The sequence below is a fragment of the Pleurodeles waltl genome, chromosome 3_1 (genome assembly GCF_031143425.1).
Source record: "Pleurodeles waltl isolate 20211129_DDA chromosome 3_1, aPleWal1.hap1.20221129, whole genome shotgun sequence".
NCBI lineage: Eukaryota > Metazoa > Chordata > Amphibia > Caudata > Salamandridae > Pleurodeles > Pleurodeles waltl.
The window spans coordinates 1,676,126,218-1,676,148,045 of NC_090440.1; the positions used below are offsets into that span (position 1 = coordinate 1,676,126,218).

Here is a 21,828-nt window from a genome sequence, read left to right on the forward strand (position 1 = left end):
CCCAGTATGTGTCAATAGTTCCAAATACATAATTTGCTGAAAATGAGTGTTCCATTATGTAGTCACTGCAGATAGATGGCTTGTAGTAAAACCAGCACGTATTTCACCCCCTATTTGACACGCAAGCCTTGGGCTTTGTCAAGGCTGAAAACTTAAAGAAGCCTATTGCAATATCCGTTGGTGCGCTCCAATAATAGCGATGAACTCGAAAAATCCTTAATCATTAAAGTTTAGTTTGTTCATTAGTTTATTTAGCTCTCGTATGAGCCAGCTCCAGTGTAGTCTCTGTGGACCACGAAGGTGCTGGAGTTTGTCAAAGTCTGCCTCATTCAATAACGTGTCCACCCACTCCACAAGTGGGTTAGGGCATTGCAAATATAGCTCCTGAAAGTAAAATCTAATGGGGGTGCTGCTGTCGTTCTGCTATTTATTGCCTAGCTCTTGTGTTTTATGAAGAACATGTCCACTAGCCTGAAACCTTTTGCCCAGCAATCATCTGGCCATATAACCTTCTCTTTTCATTTTTATTTTTATCTCCAATATCCAAATTTGCCCATGCCTTACAAGGGCTGTCTGAGTGTCCTCTTTTCGTTTACAGCCTCACCGATAGTTTTTTCAAGGAGAGCTCACTCTCAAGGTTTGCTTTTTTTGGCCTCTCCTTTATTCAGGGTCTTTTCCCACCTCGTTTAACTGCAAATGTTTCATTAATGCAGGCCCTAATCACCAGTGCCTTGATGTCTTCCCTCTCCATCCTTCCGGAGATGACCACACCCTCATTTTTTTTTTAAAACACTGTGCTTTGTGGCATCCTATAATTTCACTCTGAAATAATTCTATGAAAAGGCCTCTACCCTAAACTCTAGTTGGCAGTAGTCAATAAAACATTGTCTCATTTATATTCCTCAGATGGGGCGAGTGGTCAAAGAAAACTCTAATATACCAGCTCAGCAAAATGTGCAGTGTGGTGAAAATGAGTAAAGTCTAGCCTTGTGCAGTCTTTAATTGCGTTTCTGTCAATCATATTCAACAGGTTTCCTCCTTGGGCTTGCGGATTCGCTGGCAGTTTTTTTGAGGCCTTGCATCAGATATTGTGTTCTGCAGGGACACTAGTTGTGTCAGTTGCCTTGCTCCAAATATGGTCTTTGGCATGTTGTACAGTATTAAATCAGGAGTATTGGAGAGATACCAGTGATCAGAGCAAATTGCAACGGGCTCGCCATACTGTCGGAGGACACCCATTGTACATTATGATTTTTTGTCTAAACAAAGTAAGCTTGAAATTTCCACGAAATGTTGACCTTGGCACATGGCACTATAAATTAGTGGATCACCACCAGAGCATTACATTAGCACTTAAGGGCCATTTTGTTGGCTATTATACAATGGAAGAAATGTTGTCTGTTCCCTAATGGTAAGTTTAAACAAATTTCTTTCTAGCTTGAATTTTTTTTTTTTAATTCGCTCACATTATAGTGATCACAAAATAGGTTGGGGAAAGCAGCATTATTTCCTGATACAAACATTTGAACCTATAATTTATTGTCATACATTTTTCATCTAAAATTGCTGCATGCATATTGAAGAAAAGCAATAAAGGAACAGTAATTGTGGCCACCCTCTATACTAAAATGTGTAACATAACAACTGTTGCAATCCTTTTAAACAACATTTCCATAAATTGTATTTGCAGCTTGGTGAAAGTGGTTACTGTACAGGGCATGAACCGGATTCTATGGAGTTCAGCACCCTCGGAGGCTGGGTTGCTACAAGAGCATCTGGCATGAAAAAGAATATTTATGGCAACATTGAAGATCTGGTAAAAAAAAAAAGTTTTCTACACGAAATTAGACAATATGTCTGTGATAACTAATATGAACCAGAAAATAAAAGATACAATTGATATCACTCCTAAAATGGTTTACTGCTCCAACTTTGTGCCGTTGTCTGTGGCATTTGGGAACTTAGGACTTGAAACGATGCCTCAACATTTTTAGAAGTCTTTGTGACGAAAGTGGGTACTGCTTATATGTCCCTGCATGCTTTACCCCTCCAATACCACCTTTCACACCAACTGGGTAGGCCAGCAACCCATGCCATTTTTCTGCTTTGTAGTGCTTTTATCCAAAGACAAAATTATTAATGGATATGAGATGTTATTGTACAAGTCAATTTCATTCTGAAAGGTCAAAATCTGTTCTGGGAAGTGTGGGACAAGAAAAGAGTTGGTTTGCTATGTTCATTCTGTGATGGAGAGGAAGTGGCGTAACGGCCTGAGCTGCCGACTCCGGAGCTGGGAGAACCAGGTTCAACTCTCGGCGTCGGGTCAACATCCTGTGAAGCTGGGCAAATTACTTAGGGCCAGATGTATCAAGGCTTTTTGCATTCGCAAACGGTGCAAATGCCCGTTTGCCAATGCAAAAAGCCAGTTCAGAATGTATGAAAGACATTCTGAACGCAATTTTAAGGAATCTCAAAAATAGCGATTCCTTAAAATTGCGACCCTCTAAATAAGAAATCGCAAATAAGGATTCCTTATTTGCGATTTCTTAGCACATGTATGAAGCCATTCCTAAATGCGATTTGAGCATTTAGGAATCGCTATTTACCACCAGGCTGAACCTGGTGGTAACCATGTGCAAAATTTAAAAATGCATTTAAGATGAATTTTTAAAATGTACATGTAAAGCACACATGCCCTTTTGGCATGTGTGCACCTTACATGTCCCAGAAAAAGAATTTGGGGTGCATCAGAGGGGGCCTTAGCCCCCAGCACCCTGGGGTTTTGCATTTCCAAAATTGCGTATTCTGGTTAAGAAATCAAAATTTGGAAATGCAAAAAATTAGCAGATATGGGCCAACAGGCCCATAGGTGCGAATGGGGACAGATTCTCTATTTGCGATTCGGTAATAGCATTTGCGATTTTTATGAAATCGCTATTACCGAATCGCAAAAATCATACATACCTTTTTGCATTTCTGAAATAGCGATTTCTTATAAATCGCTATTTGAGAATCGCAAATCGGTTGTATGATACATGTGGCCCCTAATCTCCCCATGCCTGAAAATCAGCAGCTTGAGACCCTCATTGGTGATTTGCAGCACTTTACAAATTCTAGGTTTTATTATTATGACTGAAACCATTCCCTGATCTAGGTTAATTCCTTAGGTCCAAATGTGTTTACAAGGTCTTCAGTCCCAGAAGTACACGCTGGTCGTACAGGGTAGGCTAGGACAAGCGAGGCTTACCAATCTATACAACCTAGAAGGGCTCCCAGTGTAGAAGTAGTGGAGGTGTCAGCACTGACTGTTGATACCATACTTTCTCCATCAGTCAACACAGCCCTTCAAGATAGTGATTTGGCCTTCCTCCTTTTCCTCATCCTGGTCCTCTTCCTCCATTCTGTTGATGCTGCATTTTGAGAAAGCTTCAATTTCCAAACGGTCTTCAAAGCCTGTTTTAGACAGGTTATGCATCTCTTAAAGTCATTATGCCTCTTACTTCCTGATAGTTGGCTTGACCACAAGGTGTCTTTTTGGAAGAACAGAAAGACCAAGGACAAATGTAAGTCCTAATAAAATGATGGAAAGTGAAACCTGTATAATTGCAAAAAGATCTAAGCGTTGATAAATGGCAGGTGTCGGCATTGCCTGTAGCTCCAAAATGGCGCATAAGTGACTGCTCTGCCCAGGCACATTTGCACTGACTACTATCCTGACTAGAACGGTCTGGCAATCACCATCCTCTGGATCCACGTCCCCAGAGACGAAGTGTTCTGTGGGTGCGTAGAAGGAGTGAGTGGCATTGAGGTTGTTCCTGATCTGCTGTGCCAGACTCACAAGCATGGGCTGTAGTCAGACTGCATCTCTGGTGGCAGCTGTGGAGACTCGATACTTCAGGCCTATCATCGCCCCCTCACACCCAGGTGTTTCAGGGGGGCGTATTAATCACCTTGGTGGTCTCATGGACTCTATTACTCTCATACACATTTGGACTATGGCAAACTACAGAGCTGAAGAAACTTCAGGACCCTATCTCCAGCTTCCTCGAGTCTCCACCTCACCTGGTGGCTGAATATTTGACAGTGACAGGCCTGGGTGACCGGGTAATGCAGGTGTGACAGCCTAGCATGGACTTTGTAATCAAATGGCAGCCACCTGGCATGGACTACCCAATATTAGTAGCAGTGAACTAGAACAACTTCAGAGCGGAAATGTTTTTGATGGCCCAGCTCTCTTCCTCCATCACCCTCTTACTTACTGAATGTATACTTAGCACAGGTGCCCCTGAACCCCGTGGGTAAGACGCTGCCTGATTACAGCAGGCATGGGGAAGCATCGGCCTCACATGCTATTCCAGCAGGGGAAAACAGACATATGTGCCCGACCTGCAGGAAGGGTCCAGCATCACAAGAGGTGGTATGGCAGAGACTGACAAAACCACTTTCACCTCTGTGCAACTTCTTCAGGCAATAACAGACTCACACAAGGCCTTTGAGGGGCATGTTGGAACTGTGGGAACCAAGGTATCTGTTCTGCTCCAAGGCCTTCAAAATGTAGCAGATTACATGGTGGAGGCAGAGAGGATAATCTCCAAAAACAGAAGAGAAGATTAGAACCCTTGAAACTAAAGTAATCTGATTTCAAGAAACCACAACACGCCTTAAAAGGAAGGCAGAAGATGCCAAGAGTAGATCCTGCAAAACCACCTCAGAATCTCGGGCATCCCTTATCAAATGGAACCCCTGTGTACATAGAAATGTCAGACAACTTGGCTTGAATCCTGAATGTCCGCAACAAATCTGTCAGTATGTTTTGCCAGACGGTCATGTATTCTTTTATGGTGTTCTTTGTAAAACGGGGGGAAAAAGAAACTAAGGCATGTACAATAAATAGTTAAATTAATGAAACATTTCCTAGCTTTTGTAATATAAAGTTTCAATTCTATTAATGACACAGAGGCGAGGATTATGATATCCTTGCTTCACTTTATTTAACAGCAGCCATTTTGAAACAACAACCAATAAACTTAATTTCCCATGAACCGTTGAGAAAAGAAAGGTAAATTAAGTCCAACCAATCCCCACGCGGGGTCTATTTTTATATTCCCCTGTTGTCTCTCCTCCCTCTTCTTTCTTCCTGCGACCAAAGCCGGTAATTATGGTGTTTATTTCTGTTTAGCTGACTCTAACTCTACGAAAATGACAGATGTATGTTTATGGTCCTGAATCCAAGTCAGAACAAACCTTTATAGGAGACAAATCCCCATATGAACAATAGGGCAAATGCGTTAACATTAGCAATACACATACAGCACTGTACAGAACAAAGAACAAATATTTATATGCAAGGAATGAAATACCTATGTGGAACCTTGGAAAGTCCCCTTCTTCAATCGGGTGGGATAAAGATAACCACGCATTGGGTGGGCTAATCCTCACCCCAATGTCCTTAATAGAATTGAAACTTTCTGTTACGACAGCAAGGACATTTTTCATTCTATGTCCGGAACAGAGGCTAGGATTATTGTAGTTTAAAGGTTATCCTCACAAGAGCTGCATAAAAGAAGAATTGTTTAAAAAGCCGATTTGGAAGTCCAGTCTGCGGCGTTGAGGATATCCTCCAGATGTACCCCACGGGCGAATGCCCTTGAGGCAATCGCTCCTCTGGTAAAATGCACCAGTTCAGAGTTTCATGTCAGTGCCAGGCTCCTCCGTGGCCCAACTCAACCATCGTGTAATTGTATGAGAAGATACTGTCTTGTGCGGTTTCCTGATAATAATAAGGAACTGTGGCTCCCCTGGAGAACGGATGTCCTCTGTCATAGCTGACTTAATGCAACAAACCACATAGAGCTTTTGAGTTTCTGGGAAAGCAGTGTATGAAACTACCCAAGAATTACACTTAGTTCATCTGGATATATGGAAGATGACCCCATTTGGGGTTAAGTGTTGCCCCGTAATGTTTAAGACTCTGACATCAGAGATTCGCTTGCAAGACAGCAGACATAGTTTCCCGGATATCTTCTACCTGGAGAAATAGCGACTACTAGGCTAAGATAAGAATAAGTTCAACACCTTATCGACAGCGCAATGAACTGAATGACTCGGTTCCGGTGGCTGGGACAACTAGCTTCCTCTGAGAAATTTCCATACCAGCAGATGTTCTCCTATCTGGTGGCCACCAAAGTAGAAGTACCCTTTCGATATCGCCGAAGGAAAGTATTGACCGACCTGTAGACCATGCCTTCTGAGTCAAGAGAAGCTAGAAAGTTCAGGATATGGACATCATTCTTCCCCACCGGATCCAAGTGCATTTGCTGACACCAACCCAGACAGCGAGACAGGCCAATCGGTACCGCTGGATTGTGCTATCTGTCAAGGCTTTGGTGAGGTCTGCGCCATCTCGTGAAAGGCCTGGGACATGCCATTGTGTCCTGTAATCCCCCATGCCATAAGTTGTAGGGTGCCCTCCAGAAGCAGATTCCTGGAGGAGACCTGGAAACCGAGGTAGACAGACTGGAAAATACCAAGAAAGTTCCTTCAGAACCAGCACTAAACTTGAGACCTCAAATCAGGGGCACCATCACCAGCTCCTCTCTTCTCAGAATTTGGGCCGCGAGCCACATTATCATGGAGAAAGGGGAAACGCATAACCCGTCTCCGCTGCCCATTCCTGCAGGAATCATCTGTTTCCACTGCATTGGGGTCCGGTCTCCACAAGTACCAAGGAAATTGGTGGCCCAAGCGAGACATGAAGAGATCCATAGTAAACCGTCTCCTCCACATCGATATGGCTTGGAAAACAACCGGATCTAATTTTCAAAGGCTAGCATCCCTCAGGTAACATGACTGCCAATACGCAGTGCCTGGGAGGTGTTCCGCCACCACAGAGACATGGCTCTTGAGGCAGAGGTTCTGAGCCAGGTCAGAGAGTGCCTTGGATTTAGTTCCGCCTAGATGATTGATGTACCAGATGGCTGCCACGTTGTCCATCGTTGAGGACAAAACAGTGCGCCCTACCCTTGGTACAACAACACACTGAGAAGGAGGAGGTCATCAGATTGAGTCAAATGATGTGCAAGGATTGTTCTGAGGCGGACCATCGTGCCCCCAGTCCATGCCGCTGGCGTATGATTCTGTCACTAAATCCGGTTATGAACCAAAAAATAGTGCGCCCATTCCAGGTTTCCAAATGGGTGAGCCACTAAGGGAGTTTGCCTTTGGCGTCGTCTGACAGGTGAACCCGCTGAAAGTTCATGAGGCCCTTGCGGAGGTGAGAAGTCTTCAGATGTTTGAAGGGCCGATAATGCAAGGGTCCTGAAAATATGGCTTGCCTTAAGAAAGAGAAGAGCCCCACTATCCTTGCAATCTGTCTGAGAGATGTGGCTGGCTTAGCCAGTGTCCTGCGAATCTTGGTGATCTTCCTGGAGGGGAGGCTTAGTGTAACGTAGATCGAGCCCACTATAAAGCCCTAGAACGTGAAAGTCTTTGTCAGGGTGATGATGGATTTTACTCCATTGATAATGAACGTAAGGGACTGGAAAAGGTTGACTGCTGTCCGCAGGTGGGCCGACAGTGTCCTCATGCATGGGTCCATGAGGAGATTGTCATCCATATACACAATCATGCGGATGCCCTGGCCCTGAGGTGTTCCATCACTGGTTTCAGAACCATAGTAAAGCACCAATGGGCAGAGAAGAGGCTGAAAGGGAGGGTCATGAACTCAAAGGTCTGGAGTCTCCACTGGAACTGCAAGAACCAACGATGCAGCGGATATATTGGGATCATGAAGTAGGCATCCTTGAGATCCAGATGCACCAACCATATCATTGGGTTTTAGAAGGTCTTGGAGGAAATAAATCCCTCCATTTTGAAGGGATAGAAGGCCAACCATTCATTGAACTCCTCTAGGTTGATTGCGGGATGTTGGCATTTCAACCAGGAAAATATTGTTGAGGAAGCCTGTGGGGTGAACTGTTGATACAGTGATAGCCACTTTTGAGAGCAAGTCTGCAACCTCCAGCCTATGGTTCAGAGAAGAATAGGGGTCAGAGAGTGGAGGGCTTAAAAGGGGAGCTGTAAAACTCTGTATGGAAGCCTTTGATTTGTTTGGATGACCCACGAATCAGAGGTCATCATCCTCCAGTTGTGAACAAAGCATGCAAGTCTGCCCTCCAGCTTGTCATGCGAAAAAGTGTACACTCACCGTGGATGAGGGTGGAGATATTGCCACCTGCGGAGCCACCTCTGGAGCATTGGTGACAAGGGTAGCCTCTTGTAGGATAGAAGTTCCTAAATTTGGATGCATCCTGCCATTGGCCCCGCCTTGAGCCATGACCCCTAGAGGGTGCTTGGTATGGGGGGGCGGTTGGCCGAGCACCCCCTGCCATGGTCAACCACTGTAAAAACCCACGGGGTAAAGATGTGCTTAATGGAGGATTGGGCTTTGTCCAGGGAGTTAAAAGTAGAGACGAATTTAGTGAGCTCTTTTATAAAAGAATAAATCTCCAAAAAGTCTTGCTTGGACGACATGACCTATATCGGAGGTTGCCAGATTCTCTAATTTAGTTTTTTTTTTTTTTTGGAAGGACCTATGCCAGTCTGAGAGGATGCAGTTGGCATTTTCCAGGAAAATTATGTTTTGGGTCCATCTTGAAAGTATGTCTGGGACGATGAGCGTGCCCAACGCCTTGGCGTCTTAGGCCATGTCAAGAATCTTTGTCAGAGAGCCCGTCATGTCAGGTAGTTTATCCTCGCACGACTGCCAAGAGCAGTCAATTCCTCCCTTAGGGTCTCTGACATACTTGGCCAACAAAGTGGCCATCCTGGGGTCTGTCTCAGGCATCAGCACCACTTTGCCGTCCAGCAATGGACTGGGGCCTTCCACCTGTAGTCTATTGTGGATCTCTTTATCCAATGGTTTTGCAAACTGCCAGCCACATAAGTGGGCACCTTATCAGCTCGAAACAATTCGGAGGACAGGAGGTGCAGTAAATCCTTGCGATCCAGTATGTCGGACTGCTTGTCATGGGCCTCCGACTGGCTTGGTGGTACTCTGCCATGTGCATCCAAAGACAGATGCCAGGATCTCAAGCTCCATATCCCAGTCCGACCCTGGGAGGGAATCATCCCCATCGGGGGAGGGGCTAGGAGAGTTCGGTCTTTTGTGGGTCTGGCTCCATCAGGGCCCCGATGGAGGAGGTGGGTGAGGGGAGGGGGCAAGTGGTTTAGTATGACCCACGAAATCTTTCTTAAGCTTGGTAAAGGCGTCCAGGTCCATCCAGGGGTCATGTGCGAGTTTTTGGGGGTCTGCACAGCTGACCTAGAGGTAGAGGGAACCAGTGGTCAGGGAAGGTCTTCCATCCCACAGAGGGGTTTAAAGCAGTGTTCCACCATCTGCAAGATCTTCTGCTATAAGGACGCCACTGCGTCCAACACTGCTCTATGGATGGAGACATCCATTGCCTCACAGAACTCCTCCGTGATAGGAAAATAGGAGATGGACTCATCTTCTATATATGAGTCTTCAGACTCCTGCATTTTCTGAGAGGATGATTTCAAGCTGGGGAGTGCCCAGTAATTATGGGGGTGTGCAGGGATACTGTAGCGCCAAGTATTCACCCCGGTCAGTCAGGGCAAAGCCTGTGACACCACGCTCCTGGTTATATTACACAGGGCTCACTAGATTGATTGCCTTGGTCTGTGTCCTATGCAGTGTGGTGGCGCTCTGCCACAAGACAAGCCCAGTAGTGCAATACAGACCCTATAAAGGGGCTTCAGATTCTAGGCAGGTCAGGGCTGATGAATTCTGCACTTCATGGCCAGGTGTGCTTTTGCACATTTTACAGGAAGCCCTGAGTCATACTCCAGCCGTAGGAGCCAAGAAAACGTGTGTGTCAAGAGACGCAGTATTCTAGGCAGCGTGCACCCTCGAGCGGCCAGAAGACTGCTATACGTCAGCCCCAATGCCTCACCTGAGGCAGGAAGCGCAATTATAAAGCAGCTGCAAAGGAGCGTCGGAAGGTTACTGCGGGCGTGCTATGAAAGCTGTTGGGGAAACAGCACCATTGGACAATATGTGCAATGTAATGCTTAGCAATACAGGGTGTTAAGTTGGATAAAGCTCAAGGGTCTAAACACTTAACTGTGGTCTGCTGGAGCAACAAAGAAAGACGAGGGAGGAGAATCAACAGGTGAATACAAGCACAGACCCCACATGGGAATTGGTTGTACTGAATTTACTTTTCTTTTCCCAATGGTTCATGGGGAATTAAGTTTATTGGTTGTTTCAAAATGGCTGCTGTTAAATAAGAGGAACAAACGCTAGCATAATCCACTCCTGCGGTCCTGACATAGAATTAGAATTCCATCAAAGATCTTAATTTTTTAGCATCTCATAGAAAACAAGGTTCAGAAAGACAAATTTGGTCAGTTGAAGATAGTTGTAAGTGCAGCATGACTGGTTTAGTTCGAGTAAAATTCAGACCTCTTAAGAAGGGTAAAATATAACTTTACCTCAGTTATGCATAAAACCTGCAGAACCAAATAAAGACCAACGTGTGCTGGATTAAAATGAGTCACTACCACAAGGGCCCAGACTTTTAAACTGGTGTCAGACCGTTGGCAGAGGAACTAAATAGTGTACCAAACGTAATCTGAGCTCCTTAAATGATAACAATGATTTGTGCTTGGCACAAAGGCCAAAAATAGTTCCATGAACACATTATATTTCAAATGACCATGAGCTTGCATACAGGTTTATTTAGTTCATTGATCTTTCTTATCTAGTCTGTGAGAAGAAGTTATTTTTAGCCCCTCTCAGATTTGATTTCCTGTTAGTGTCTGGGTTGTCAAAAAAGTCTGGATGCCCAAACACTCTATAAACACTTCTAGTGTAATTCATCCAAGGCATCCTATGCTCCCCATCAAGGCTCATACAATCTCTCAAAATAGCTCTATTAAGCTCAGTTTCACTGTTAAGCTAGGCAGAGAGCCATCTGAGTAAGGGCCAAAGGACAAGGACGTTAGAAATATAGTGCAAACCTAATTCCTCATGAGCTATATATTGAAAGATGCTCTGAGGAAGAGGAAGCAAACGCCTTGCAAAATTATTCTCAGCAGATTGTAATGGAAAGGTATCCACATAGCCCCAAATATCAGTACCATATGAAACTGCTGAAATAATTATCTTGATTGATCTGTAACATAGTTTTTAATTGTGTGTTCCACAGTCTAGAGGTGAAGTAAAAAATGGCAGAAACAGATCTTACTAATAGTTGTTCTTGGACTTCAAGAGCGTGGGCCATGACCCTTTAATGCCAAATTGCTCACCCAAATAAGGGAAGTCCGAGACCCTACTAATTTCATGTCTTTGAACAAAATGTCTTCTTGATTTTGTTGATTTAGGGCTGGCTACCATTATATGTGATTTTTTAATGTTGGTACAGAGGTCCAGGGCGTTCATGAAGGTAAGTAAGTAAGGTTCAAGTAAGAGCGTGAGTCCAAGTGATGGTCTTACTATAAGGAGAGCTTCATCTGCATAAAGAACTGCAGAAATGGGTCTGGCATCCACACAAGGCAAATTCTTGCCATCTCTGAGAAGGGCAGAGTTGGTTAATAATCGGAGAAAATAGGAATGGGGACAGTGTGCACTCCTGTCAAGACTCTTTTCTTGGTCCCAAAACTCTTGGTGCATTGGCCATCCAGATCATATCTCAGAGGCAGACATGTCTTTATGCAAATCTCTTAAAAAAATTAAACATCCAAGTCTACCCTCGTGGAAATCCTTAATAACCAGAGTTTATCCATATTGACCCTATCAAAAGTTAAAAAAAAAAAAAAGCCAAGTGTAAACTATCCCGCTTGGCTACAACATACTTATTTATAAGCAAGTGTAACTTTAAACACTGGTCGAGCCTGTGTGCGACTGGACCTAAATCCACACTACAGATCAGTAATTACATGATTATTTTCTGCCTGTGCACTAAGCCTATTTAGAGCCACGCACCCAACTACCTTTACTATAAAATCAATAAGCAAGATAGGCCTGTAGCAGCAAGGCTCATTCTTGTCCCCTTTTTTAAAAACTGGAATGATTGAGCGGGATTAGGAAATGGATATGTCTTCACTAACAGAAGCATTTCAAATCTGGATCAGTAAAAGGGTCCACAGATTAAAATCCACTTTATACAAGTCAGACGGGACCCCATCAGGGCTAGGGGCTTTATTCTTAGTTTACCATGTAAGAGCGTCAGCAACCTCATCCATCTGAAAAATGATGTTCGAAGTGACCTGGTTAAGAACTGCATCTAACTTCTGAGGGGGTTAGGTCTACTGAGTCATAAACACATTCAAAATGTTTTATCCAACTCTCCGGGGAAACATCAGAACATGTGTGGCTGAGTAGAAATTGTGTGATTCACTATTCCCCAAAATAGGGAACTGTGAGTGAGTGTGGAAGCTTGAGTACGTTAGTTCCAGGATTCCTCTCTCAAGTGCTTTTTTCTCTGCTTTACAGCTGCTTTGTACTTCCGATGACAGACCAGAAAACCATCTCTTAACTTAAGTTTTTCCATCAGCACTTTAGAAAGATCCCTATGCACCCTTGAGTGCTTATTATCAAACTGTCTGCACTTAAGGACAGAAGAGTTAGAACCACAACAAATATAACCTTGTTACAGACCGTATTAAAAGTTGCTAGTATTGAGTCATTGGCTGAAGCCTCAGAAAAGCATACCTTTAACTCCTGAGCACAAATAGCAATCAGATTGTTATGTAAGATCGCTGGAATTACATTAGAACACTTTAGAATATGCCCTTGATTAGTGAGTGCTATGCTTTACAGAAGTCTTGGGGTATGATTTAGGTCTTGGCAGAGGGGAATACTCCATCACAAATGTGATCGATATTCTGTCCCTCCTATTACGGTCCCATTATATCCTATGGCGATCGTAATACAGTGGACGGGATATCTGTCACTTTTGTGAAAGAGTATTCCATCTGACAAAATCTAAATCAGGCCCTTAGTGCCAGTTGTTTTTCCCTTGGCCCTGTGGCCCAAGCACAATGAGACACTTTGGAAATTTTGATCAATGAAACCTCTCCAAATAACCTTAAGGGCTAAGAAAAGGACAAGTGTGGCTTATATAAATATATAATTAATGACAGCTGCTGACGCTCTCTCAATAAAGGTAGGACTTCCAGGTTGAGGGCAAACAAAAACAACCTCATCTAAAGAAAATCCCACATTAAAATAATTCAAAATTGTACTAAGCAGATTCCCTTGGACAGTGTGTTCCATGTGACAAGAACCACCCAATTCTGTGTTACACCATGAACTATGTACACATCCCCTCTCCTCACAAAGATGTAAATTAAAATCACCCAGGAGAACCAAAGGGGTAAATAAGCTAGAGTGATCTCTAAATTGCTCCAAGAAGGCCCTCAATGCTTACAAAAGTTCATAGATCTTCTGGGTAGAGGTAGATTTGTGAAAATTGAGCAGCAATAGTTTGACAGACTTAGAAAAACAGAATAACACAGCTATTAAATAGGGCGAACCTGTGTCAACCATGGTTAATATAAAATAAATTTTAACAGAGGCCAATGTAATTAAACCACCTTTACCTCTACTTGATGTAGCAGGAATAACAGAGTAAAAAAACGATCTGTAACCTTCCACAAAGAAAGAATTATAAACTGTGTCTACTGAAAAGAACCAATGTTAATTAAGCCACAAACTGTCCTTTTCCTTGCTACCCAGACCAGCGATTAAAAATTCCAGTGTGGTTGATTTCCATTGGTCGTTCATCGACGCCAATCTCATCGGGCCTTTGCCCTTCAGAGCAGTTCTCTATTTTCAATGTTCTATTCACACCATGTTCATATAGTGATGGAACGGACGCCTTTCTGTTTCTGCCCTCATCACCACACGAAGTTTCCATTCACCGATCTACATCAAGTGTATATCTTGTGCTTCTCTCTGGATTATCAAGAAGTTACTTGCATGCCCTGCAAGTCCTTTCGGTCTAAGAAGACGCTGCATGACCGATGATCACGATGACTCGAGATGTCCCACTGCAGCGCCGAAGACTCACCGGACCTCTTCGGATGTGTGGACCTTCAACAGGAGACTCTTCCACATGTGTTGGCGGCACATGGGGGCCCCTTTTCACCTGAAGACAGCTCATACTCCAAGTTTGAGATGCAGGACCTCACACCAGGTCAGTGTAGGAAGCTGTCCTGGTGTAGTGGGTACCTTAGGTACTTATACCTTATTCCAGGTATCCCGTGTTAGTGTAGTGTAGGCGGTGTCTAGAAGCCAGGCTCTCTAGATGTAGCTGTGGATGTACAGCCGAGGCTTATCTAGGGGACATGCAAAGCTCATGCAATACTTCTATAGTCACACAGCACTTACACACATGAAAGAAAACACTCAGTGTTACGAAAATAAAGGCTGTTTATTACAGTAACACAGTACCAAAACACTAAATAGGCAATACTCCAATAGGAGGTAAATAAACACACCAAATAAGTATGCTAGTAATCCGTAATAGGCATAAAAAGTGATTGAAAACAGTGCAATAGCAAATAGGCAATAGGGACCATAGGGGGAGCCCAAACCATATACTAGAAAAATGGAATGTTGAATGCAGGACCCCACCTAGGTAAGTGGAATGTGTAGAGGGGAGCTAAGGGAACTAGGAAACCCCAAAGGTAAGTGCCACAGTGCCCCCCAGCGACCAGGAAGAAAGGAGTAAGTTACTGGATTTTACCCAAAACACCCAAAAGGACTAAAAAGAAGATATTGTAACAGCTAGACAAGACTGCAAGAAACCAGCAGTGGATTCCTAAAGAGGAAGACCTGTGGAAGAAGGGGACCAAATCCAGAAGTCACAGGAGTGTCCAGTGGCGGTAGGAGCCTCTAGCCACCCATCTGTGGTTGCAGGAGTTGGTCTACGGTAGGACAAAGATGGTCAGCAATGCAGCCCTTGAGCCGGAGAAGAGTTCCTGGAGGATGCAGTCGAAGTCCCATGCCAGATAGAAGATTCCAGTCAGTGAGTGCCGTGGAAAGGCCACCAACAAGCCTTGGCAAAGCTAGAGGTCTTTGTGAAGCAAAAAGTGAAGCTGCGGGGGACCTGCAAGGTCCAGGAGGACTCAGCCCATGGGGAAGTCCTGGAGGGACCCTCAGCAACGCAGAGAGCCCACAGAAGAAAAGACAGCCCCCACAGGAGACCCACTGGACGAGGAACCAGGAGTCGCAGAGGAGCCCACGCAGCACAACTGGAGAAGGGTCCCACACCACAGGAGAAGCAACCAGAGGGCTGTGCGTCGCAGGAAGGAGTGCTGGGGGTTGGGGTTACACTGAAATTGAAGATTCCTTGGAGGAGATGCCAACAGTCCTTGGTAGCTGCAAGAGTCACAGTACAAGGGGTACTGTCCTGCATGGGAAGTCAAGGGCTTACCTCCACCAAAGTTGGACAGCTGGCAGAGGGGACCAAGAGGACTACTCCATACCACTACCTGTGATGCAGGATCCACGCAGCTCAGGATGAGAGGAGGTCCACACAGCTGGTCGTCGTTGCAGTTGGTGCCTGCGGATGGAGGGGTGCGACTCCTTCACTCCAAGGGAGATTCCTTCTTTCTTCTAGTGCAGGCTCAAGACTTGCTGTCCTCAGAGGATGCGCAGCTGGGGAAATGTTGCATAAGCTGTAAGGAGCCGTGAAAACAAAGTTGCAAGCATAGTCTTCGTCATGGATGCAGATTATCTGTTGCTGGAGGGTCCAGTTGCAGTTCCAGTGGCTATAAGTCGAAGTAGATGTGCAGAAGAGTCCTGCTGGAATCTTGCAAGCCGACTCTGAGGACCCACCCCAGAGGAAGACCCTAAATAGCCCTGAAAGGGGAATTGGTCACCTAGCCAGGTGACCACCTATCAGGAGGGGGCTCTGACATCACCTGCCTGACCTGGCCACTTAGATGCCCCCAGAGGCCTCTGCCCACCTTGGATTTAAGATGGCAGAATCAAGGGACCCACTGGAAGAGCTCTGGACACCACCCCTGGGGTGGTGATGGATAGGGGAGGGGTCACTCCCCTTTCCATTGTCCTGTTTCGTGCCAGAGCAGGGACTGGGGGTCCCTGAACCTATGTAGACTGGTTTATGCACAGAGGGCACCAAATGCGCCCTTCAAAGTATTCCAGTAGCTTGGGGATTCCGACATGTTTGATACCAAATTTGCCTAGGTTTGAAGTTACCATTATGTAGCTGGACATAGGTGTAGTGACCTATGTCCCGTACACACATAAAATGGCATCCCATGCTCTCACGAAGTCCAGGAAAATGGAACTGGAGATCATGGGGCACCACTGCTAGTGCAGGAGTGCCCTCGCACACAGGTACTTGCACCCTGCTCTCTGGGCTAGGAGGGCGTACCATAGGGGTGACCTGGTGCAGTGACCTGTCGTGAAAAGAGTGCATGCACTATTTCACACAGGCTGCAATGGCAGGCCTGCAGATGCACTTTGCATAGGCTCCCCATGGGTAGCATAATACATCCTAGAGTCCATGAAGATCCCCTGGTACCCCAATGCCCTGCGTACCTTGGTACCATATGCTAGTGATTTACATTGGGACACCAGTATGCCAAATGTGGGTTGTATGTGGTTCACGTTACCACGTTTCAAGGGAGAGAGCATAATCACTGGGGTCCTGGTCAGCAGGATCCCAGTGAACACAGTCAAACACACTGACAACAGGCAGAAAATGGGGGTAACCATGCCAAGAAAGAGGGTACTTTACTATAGTCCGACAGTGAGTACTCTGCCCCCTTCATCCCGATCCCAAATTCTTACCTATCCTGTTAAAACCGACCAAAGTCTTCACTCCCATGACCACTACCCTCAGGCCAAGGTCAGCATGAACAACTGCATCGGATATGCCCAGCACCGGCTCGGTACTGAAAGAACAGCAAAAGACTTGGGCTCCCAACCAGACTCTCACACTCTCTGAGTCGAGCTGACATTCTGAGTGGAAAGCATTGGTGCCAAAACACCACTCCACCTCAGCACCGAAATGACTTGGTCAGATCCAAAACCCTGGGCATTGGTGCTAAAGTCTGCATTGAAGCTGAAATCATACCTCTTTAGCAAGCAGGCGCTTAGATCCCTGACTGTGGAACCTGTGCAGTAAGAAATAGATTCTAGGAAGAAACACCTAGTCATACATCCAGACCATGGTCGGATTCTAGCAAGTCCTACTTATAACGGTATACAACCAGCCAAGAGACCGTTATCGCTCAAGGAGACTTTGGAGACACCAATCCCACCAAAGCACAGAAAAAGTCCCTCAGCCCACCACCACCGCCTGATGCACCACGTGCACACTCCCCACTGGCTTCACCTCCTGTACCAGCACCATGTTCTCCAGAGGGTTCCATCTATTCGTTTAGGGGAAATGGGGATGATGGAGAGCATTTCTCCATTCCAAAACATGATGGCCCCTGGGACTCGTATGACACAGACCCTGATTTGTATCCAGACATGCTTCTCCTCCTGATGACACCACCACCTATCATCGGTAGGGCTGCCACTTACCACAAGGTCCAGCTCCACACCAAACCACTGGAGGATACTTGCCAGTGCCTAAAGGCATGCTCAGACACACACCTGATATTATCAAGGACTTGATCAAGACTCGTGTCATCACAGCAAGAGTGGATAAAAAATACAAACCTACCCCTACCCGACCCCACATACATAAAGGTACAACTACCAGCAGACTCATCAGTGGTCGCCACAGCAAAGAAATGGGCAAATTCACAAACATCTGGTGAGGCGCCCCACCAAACAAAGAAAGTAAAAAGATAGATGCTGCAGTTAAGACAGTGGCTGCACTGTCCGCTAACCAGTGAAGGATTGCCTATTTCTTTGGCCCCTTTTGGCCCCATCTCCTGCTATGACAGATGCCACCGGGTTGAGATGGAGGGGCTCCTCCAGCATCTCACAGACTAATATAAGAAGCAGGCATATGAGGTAGCCTCTGAGGGCACATTAGTTGTAAATACTTCTATTCCCTGTGCCCTTGATGAGGCTGACACTGCAGCAAGAGGCATGAACTCTACCATCCTCCTTAGACGATATGCTCAGCTTAGAGTCTCAGGTTTCAACACTGATGTGCAGCAAAACATTCTTGCATTTCCCTTCGACAGGGAACACCTTTTTGGTCCTCAGGTGGACTTTCTACTTGAAAAAATTGAAAAAGACAACAAAACTGCCAAAGCCTTGGGAGCGTTGCAACAACGCGGTTCCTTTTGCCATTACTCTTATCGTGGAGGAACAAAATTCATCGCTACAGACACCTCCACCTCCTAAACATATCTCCAGGCACAAACCACCTCACAAAAAGGGTCCCTGAGACCAATCTTCGATCTCAGACCCCTAAGCCAGTACATTCTCCTCGAGTAATTTTGACGTCACTCATCAGGATGTCATCTCGTTATTGCAACAAGGCAACTTCATGGCCACACTCAACCTCAAAGACGCCTATTTCCACATTCCTATTCACCCGGCACATCGCCGATACCGCAGGTTTTTAATATAAGGAGAGCATTTCCAATTCAAAGTGCTTCCCTTTGCGGTCACAACTACCCCCAGGGTCTTCACCAAATGTCTTGCAGTAATAGCTGTTTGCCTGCACAGACAAAACATGCACGTCTTTCCATATCTAGATGACTCGCTCATTAGAAGTGAAACTCAACAGAAGTGCTTCCAGGCCACCATAAATCTACTTTATCAACTAGGCTTTACTATTACTGCAGTCAAATCTGACCTCCATTCCCTCAAATACAACCATTCCTGGGAGCCATCCATGACTTAGAACAGGGGATAGCTTACCCAAATACCTCCCAGATTCAATCCTTCTAGGCGCTCATTCCCCAGTTCCATCCTCATCCGCAAATAACAGTGAAGCCAGTCGTGTCTCCTGGGTATGATGGCTTCATGCATAGCCATAGTACCTCATGCCAGACTGAACATGCATCTGTTGCAAGAGTGCTTAGCGCACTAATCGACTGAAGTGGAGGATCAATAGGAAGATCTAGTGTTGGTTGGTTGTAAAGCTTATCACTCTTTGCAATGGTGGAACACCAACAATCTCCTCCAAGGGCTGCCTTTCCTGGGCCCAGTTCCACAGAGAACCATAACTAAGGACACTTCCCTCATGGATTGGGGAGCACATTGTCAAGAGCTAACTGTCCAGGGACGCTGGACACCCAGCCAGAGACATCTCCATATAAATCACCTAGAGTTGCTAGCGGTTCACCTGGTGCTCAAACCCTTCGTTCCCCACCTGATTGGCAAGGTAGTAATGATCAAAACAGACAACATGACTGCCATGTATTATGTCCAAAAGAATGGGGGCACCAATTCCCCTCAGCTTTCTCATCTAGCACAGACCATTTGGAGGTGGGCCCCCTGTACAACAGTCACCTGGTAGCAGAGTACATCCTGGGAGCAGCCAACAGCTTTGCAGATCTCCTCAGCAGAAACTTCGGAAGACATCTTTCACTCTCATCCTGGTGGCTCCACATGGGCTCGGCAATGTGGCTGTCCTCTCTTTTAGAACTCTCTCTGGTTCCCCACGAAATACTGCTGAACAGGCAGGACCTTCTCACGCCGAGCCATGGAGAATTCAGGCACCCGTATCCCAGGTCACTCATCCTTGTGATCTGGCTCCTAAAGTCTTTAAATTTGGCTATTTTTATCTGCCATAACCCTGTGTAGATATTCTTAAAGAAGCATGCAGGCCCACTACTCGTGCCTGTTATGTTGCAAAGTGGAAACAATTTGTTCACTATTTCCATTCCAAACACATTGATCCTAGGTTCAAGACATTGTTATTTGTTTCATTTACACACCTCTGGTTTAGCTTTTACATCTGTAAGGCTACACCTAGTGGCAGCACATCTACAAAACAGACAACACACTTCCTTATTCAGGATCCCAGTCATAAAGACATTAAAAGAGTAAAGCCTCCTAGCGTACCACCAGCCCCCGACTTGGATTGTCAATATTATATTAACAAGGTTAATGGGCCCTCCACTTGAACCCCTTCACTCCTGCCCCCTTAAGTTTTTGTCCTTGAAGGTGTCATTCCTAGTTGCTATCACTTCACTGAGATGTGTCAGTGAGCTTCAGGCATTAAATTTAGAAGAACCCCCCTTCCCGCTACATAGAGATAGGGCGGTACTGCGTACCAATCCTAAACTTCTTCCGAAGGTGGTGTCTCAGTTCCACCTTAATCTATTGAATTGCCAGTCTTTTTCCCCAACCTCACTCAGTTGCTGAAAGGGCACTACATATCTTAGACCTAAAACGAGCCTCATGTATTATATTGATAGAGCCAAATCATTTAGGAAACCACAACAATTATTTGTTGCCTTTCCAAAACCACACAAATTAAGGGCCATTTCTAAATCAGACATTGCATGTTGAATTGTTAAATGTTGAATTGTTAAATGTATCCAAACAGCTAAAAGAACTTTACCTGTCCCTCCAAGAGCTCGTGCCTCTTGTTTAAAAAAAAAAAAAAAAAAAAGAGCTTCAGTGGCCTTTCTAGGTAATATACCTGTAGCTGACATATGTAAAGCAGCTACATGGTATACATCACATACATTTACAAAACATTACTTTATAGGGGCGCTGACCCGTCAACAAGCCAATGTGGGCCAAGAGGTTTTACGTACATTATCTCAAACGACTGTGATCCCCACGTGTTAGCCACGGCTTATGGAGGAGGACTGCTTTGCAGTCTATGCTAAGCATGTGTATCTACAGCCACACATGCCTCAAATGAAAATGTTACCCAGTAAGCATCTGTTTGTGGCATGTAGTGCCATAGATTCACATGCGTCCCCTTTCTCCACGGACACCGGTGCTGGTTACAGATATTTTTATACGTTATCACAACTTGACCAGCCTGGCCATCTCACTCCACTGCATGGTGCTTCACATTCCATCCTCACCCGCCTTGCGGGAAAACAGTCTAACAATGGAGCCCATTACCAGCAAGAGAAAGAGTCACCATACCTCATAACTTGGAAGACTTTCTTTGGAGAAAAACAACTTGCACAAATCAGAGCCCAACACTAGATGGCATGATTATGCTAAGCATGTGAATCTACAGCATTACATGCCCTGAACTGAGGCGTACTGTGTGAGTAACATTTTCCATTTCGCACAAATGATAATGGGCCTGATTCTAACTTTGGAGGACGGTGTTAAACCGTCCCAAAAGTGGCGGATATACCACCTACCGTATTACGAGTTCCATAGGATATAATGGACTCGTAATACGGTAGGTGGTATATCCGCCACTTTTGGGACGGTTTAACACCGTCCTCCAAAGTTAGAATCAGGCCCAATGTGTGGAAATTGGATATTAGTGAATATTTATCGTGTGGGCATCCCCAAGTAAAATGTCTTGACTTGTTTTGATTCAATTAAAATCTTTATTTGTATCACACTTCAGAATTACAAAAAATGTGCTTCATTTTTGCTTTGCTAACTGCTGAATATGTACAGTTCATTTACAGGTATGTACATTTAGCAGTGAATCACAAAAAATTTCACTCTACAGCCTTTTCTTTGACACTCCCTATACCCCAGGAAGATTGTCACATAATTCACTTTGCTTTGTGACGGGATAACTACAGAATCTAAAACATCTTTATTTTTCGCTAGGACTTTCGCAACCCACCAAAATAGGCATGCAACACACCAATGAGTCGGGACCCACAGTTTGAAAGACGCTGAAATAGAGTGAATCAATTCCT

At 45.1% G+C, this 21,828-nt stretch overlaps 1 protein-coding gene across 1 annotated transcript in view; it reads left to right on the forward strand.

The window, feature by feature from the left end:
* Positions 1 to 21,828, forward strand: part of AGPS (alkylglycerone phosphate synthase) — a 605,536-nt gene that overhangs the window by 275,096 nt on the left and 308,612 nt on the right. The window contains exon 9 of the mRNA XM_069225421.1: positions 1,691 to 1,816. Coding sequence (XP_069081522.1) covers positions 1,691 to 1,816 — 126 coding nt within the window. The remainder of the gene's footprint in view (positions 1 to 1,690; positions 1,817 to 21,828) is intronic.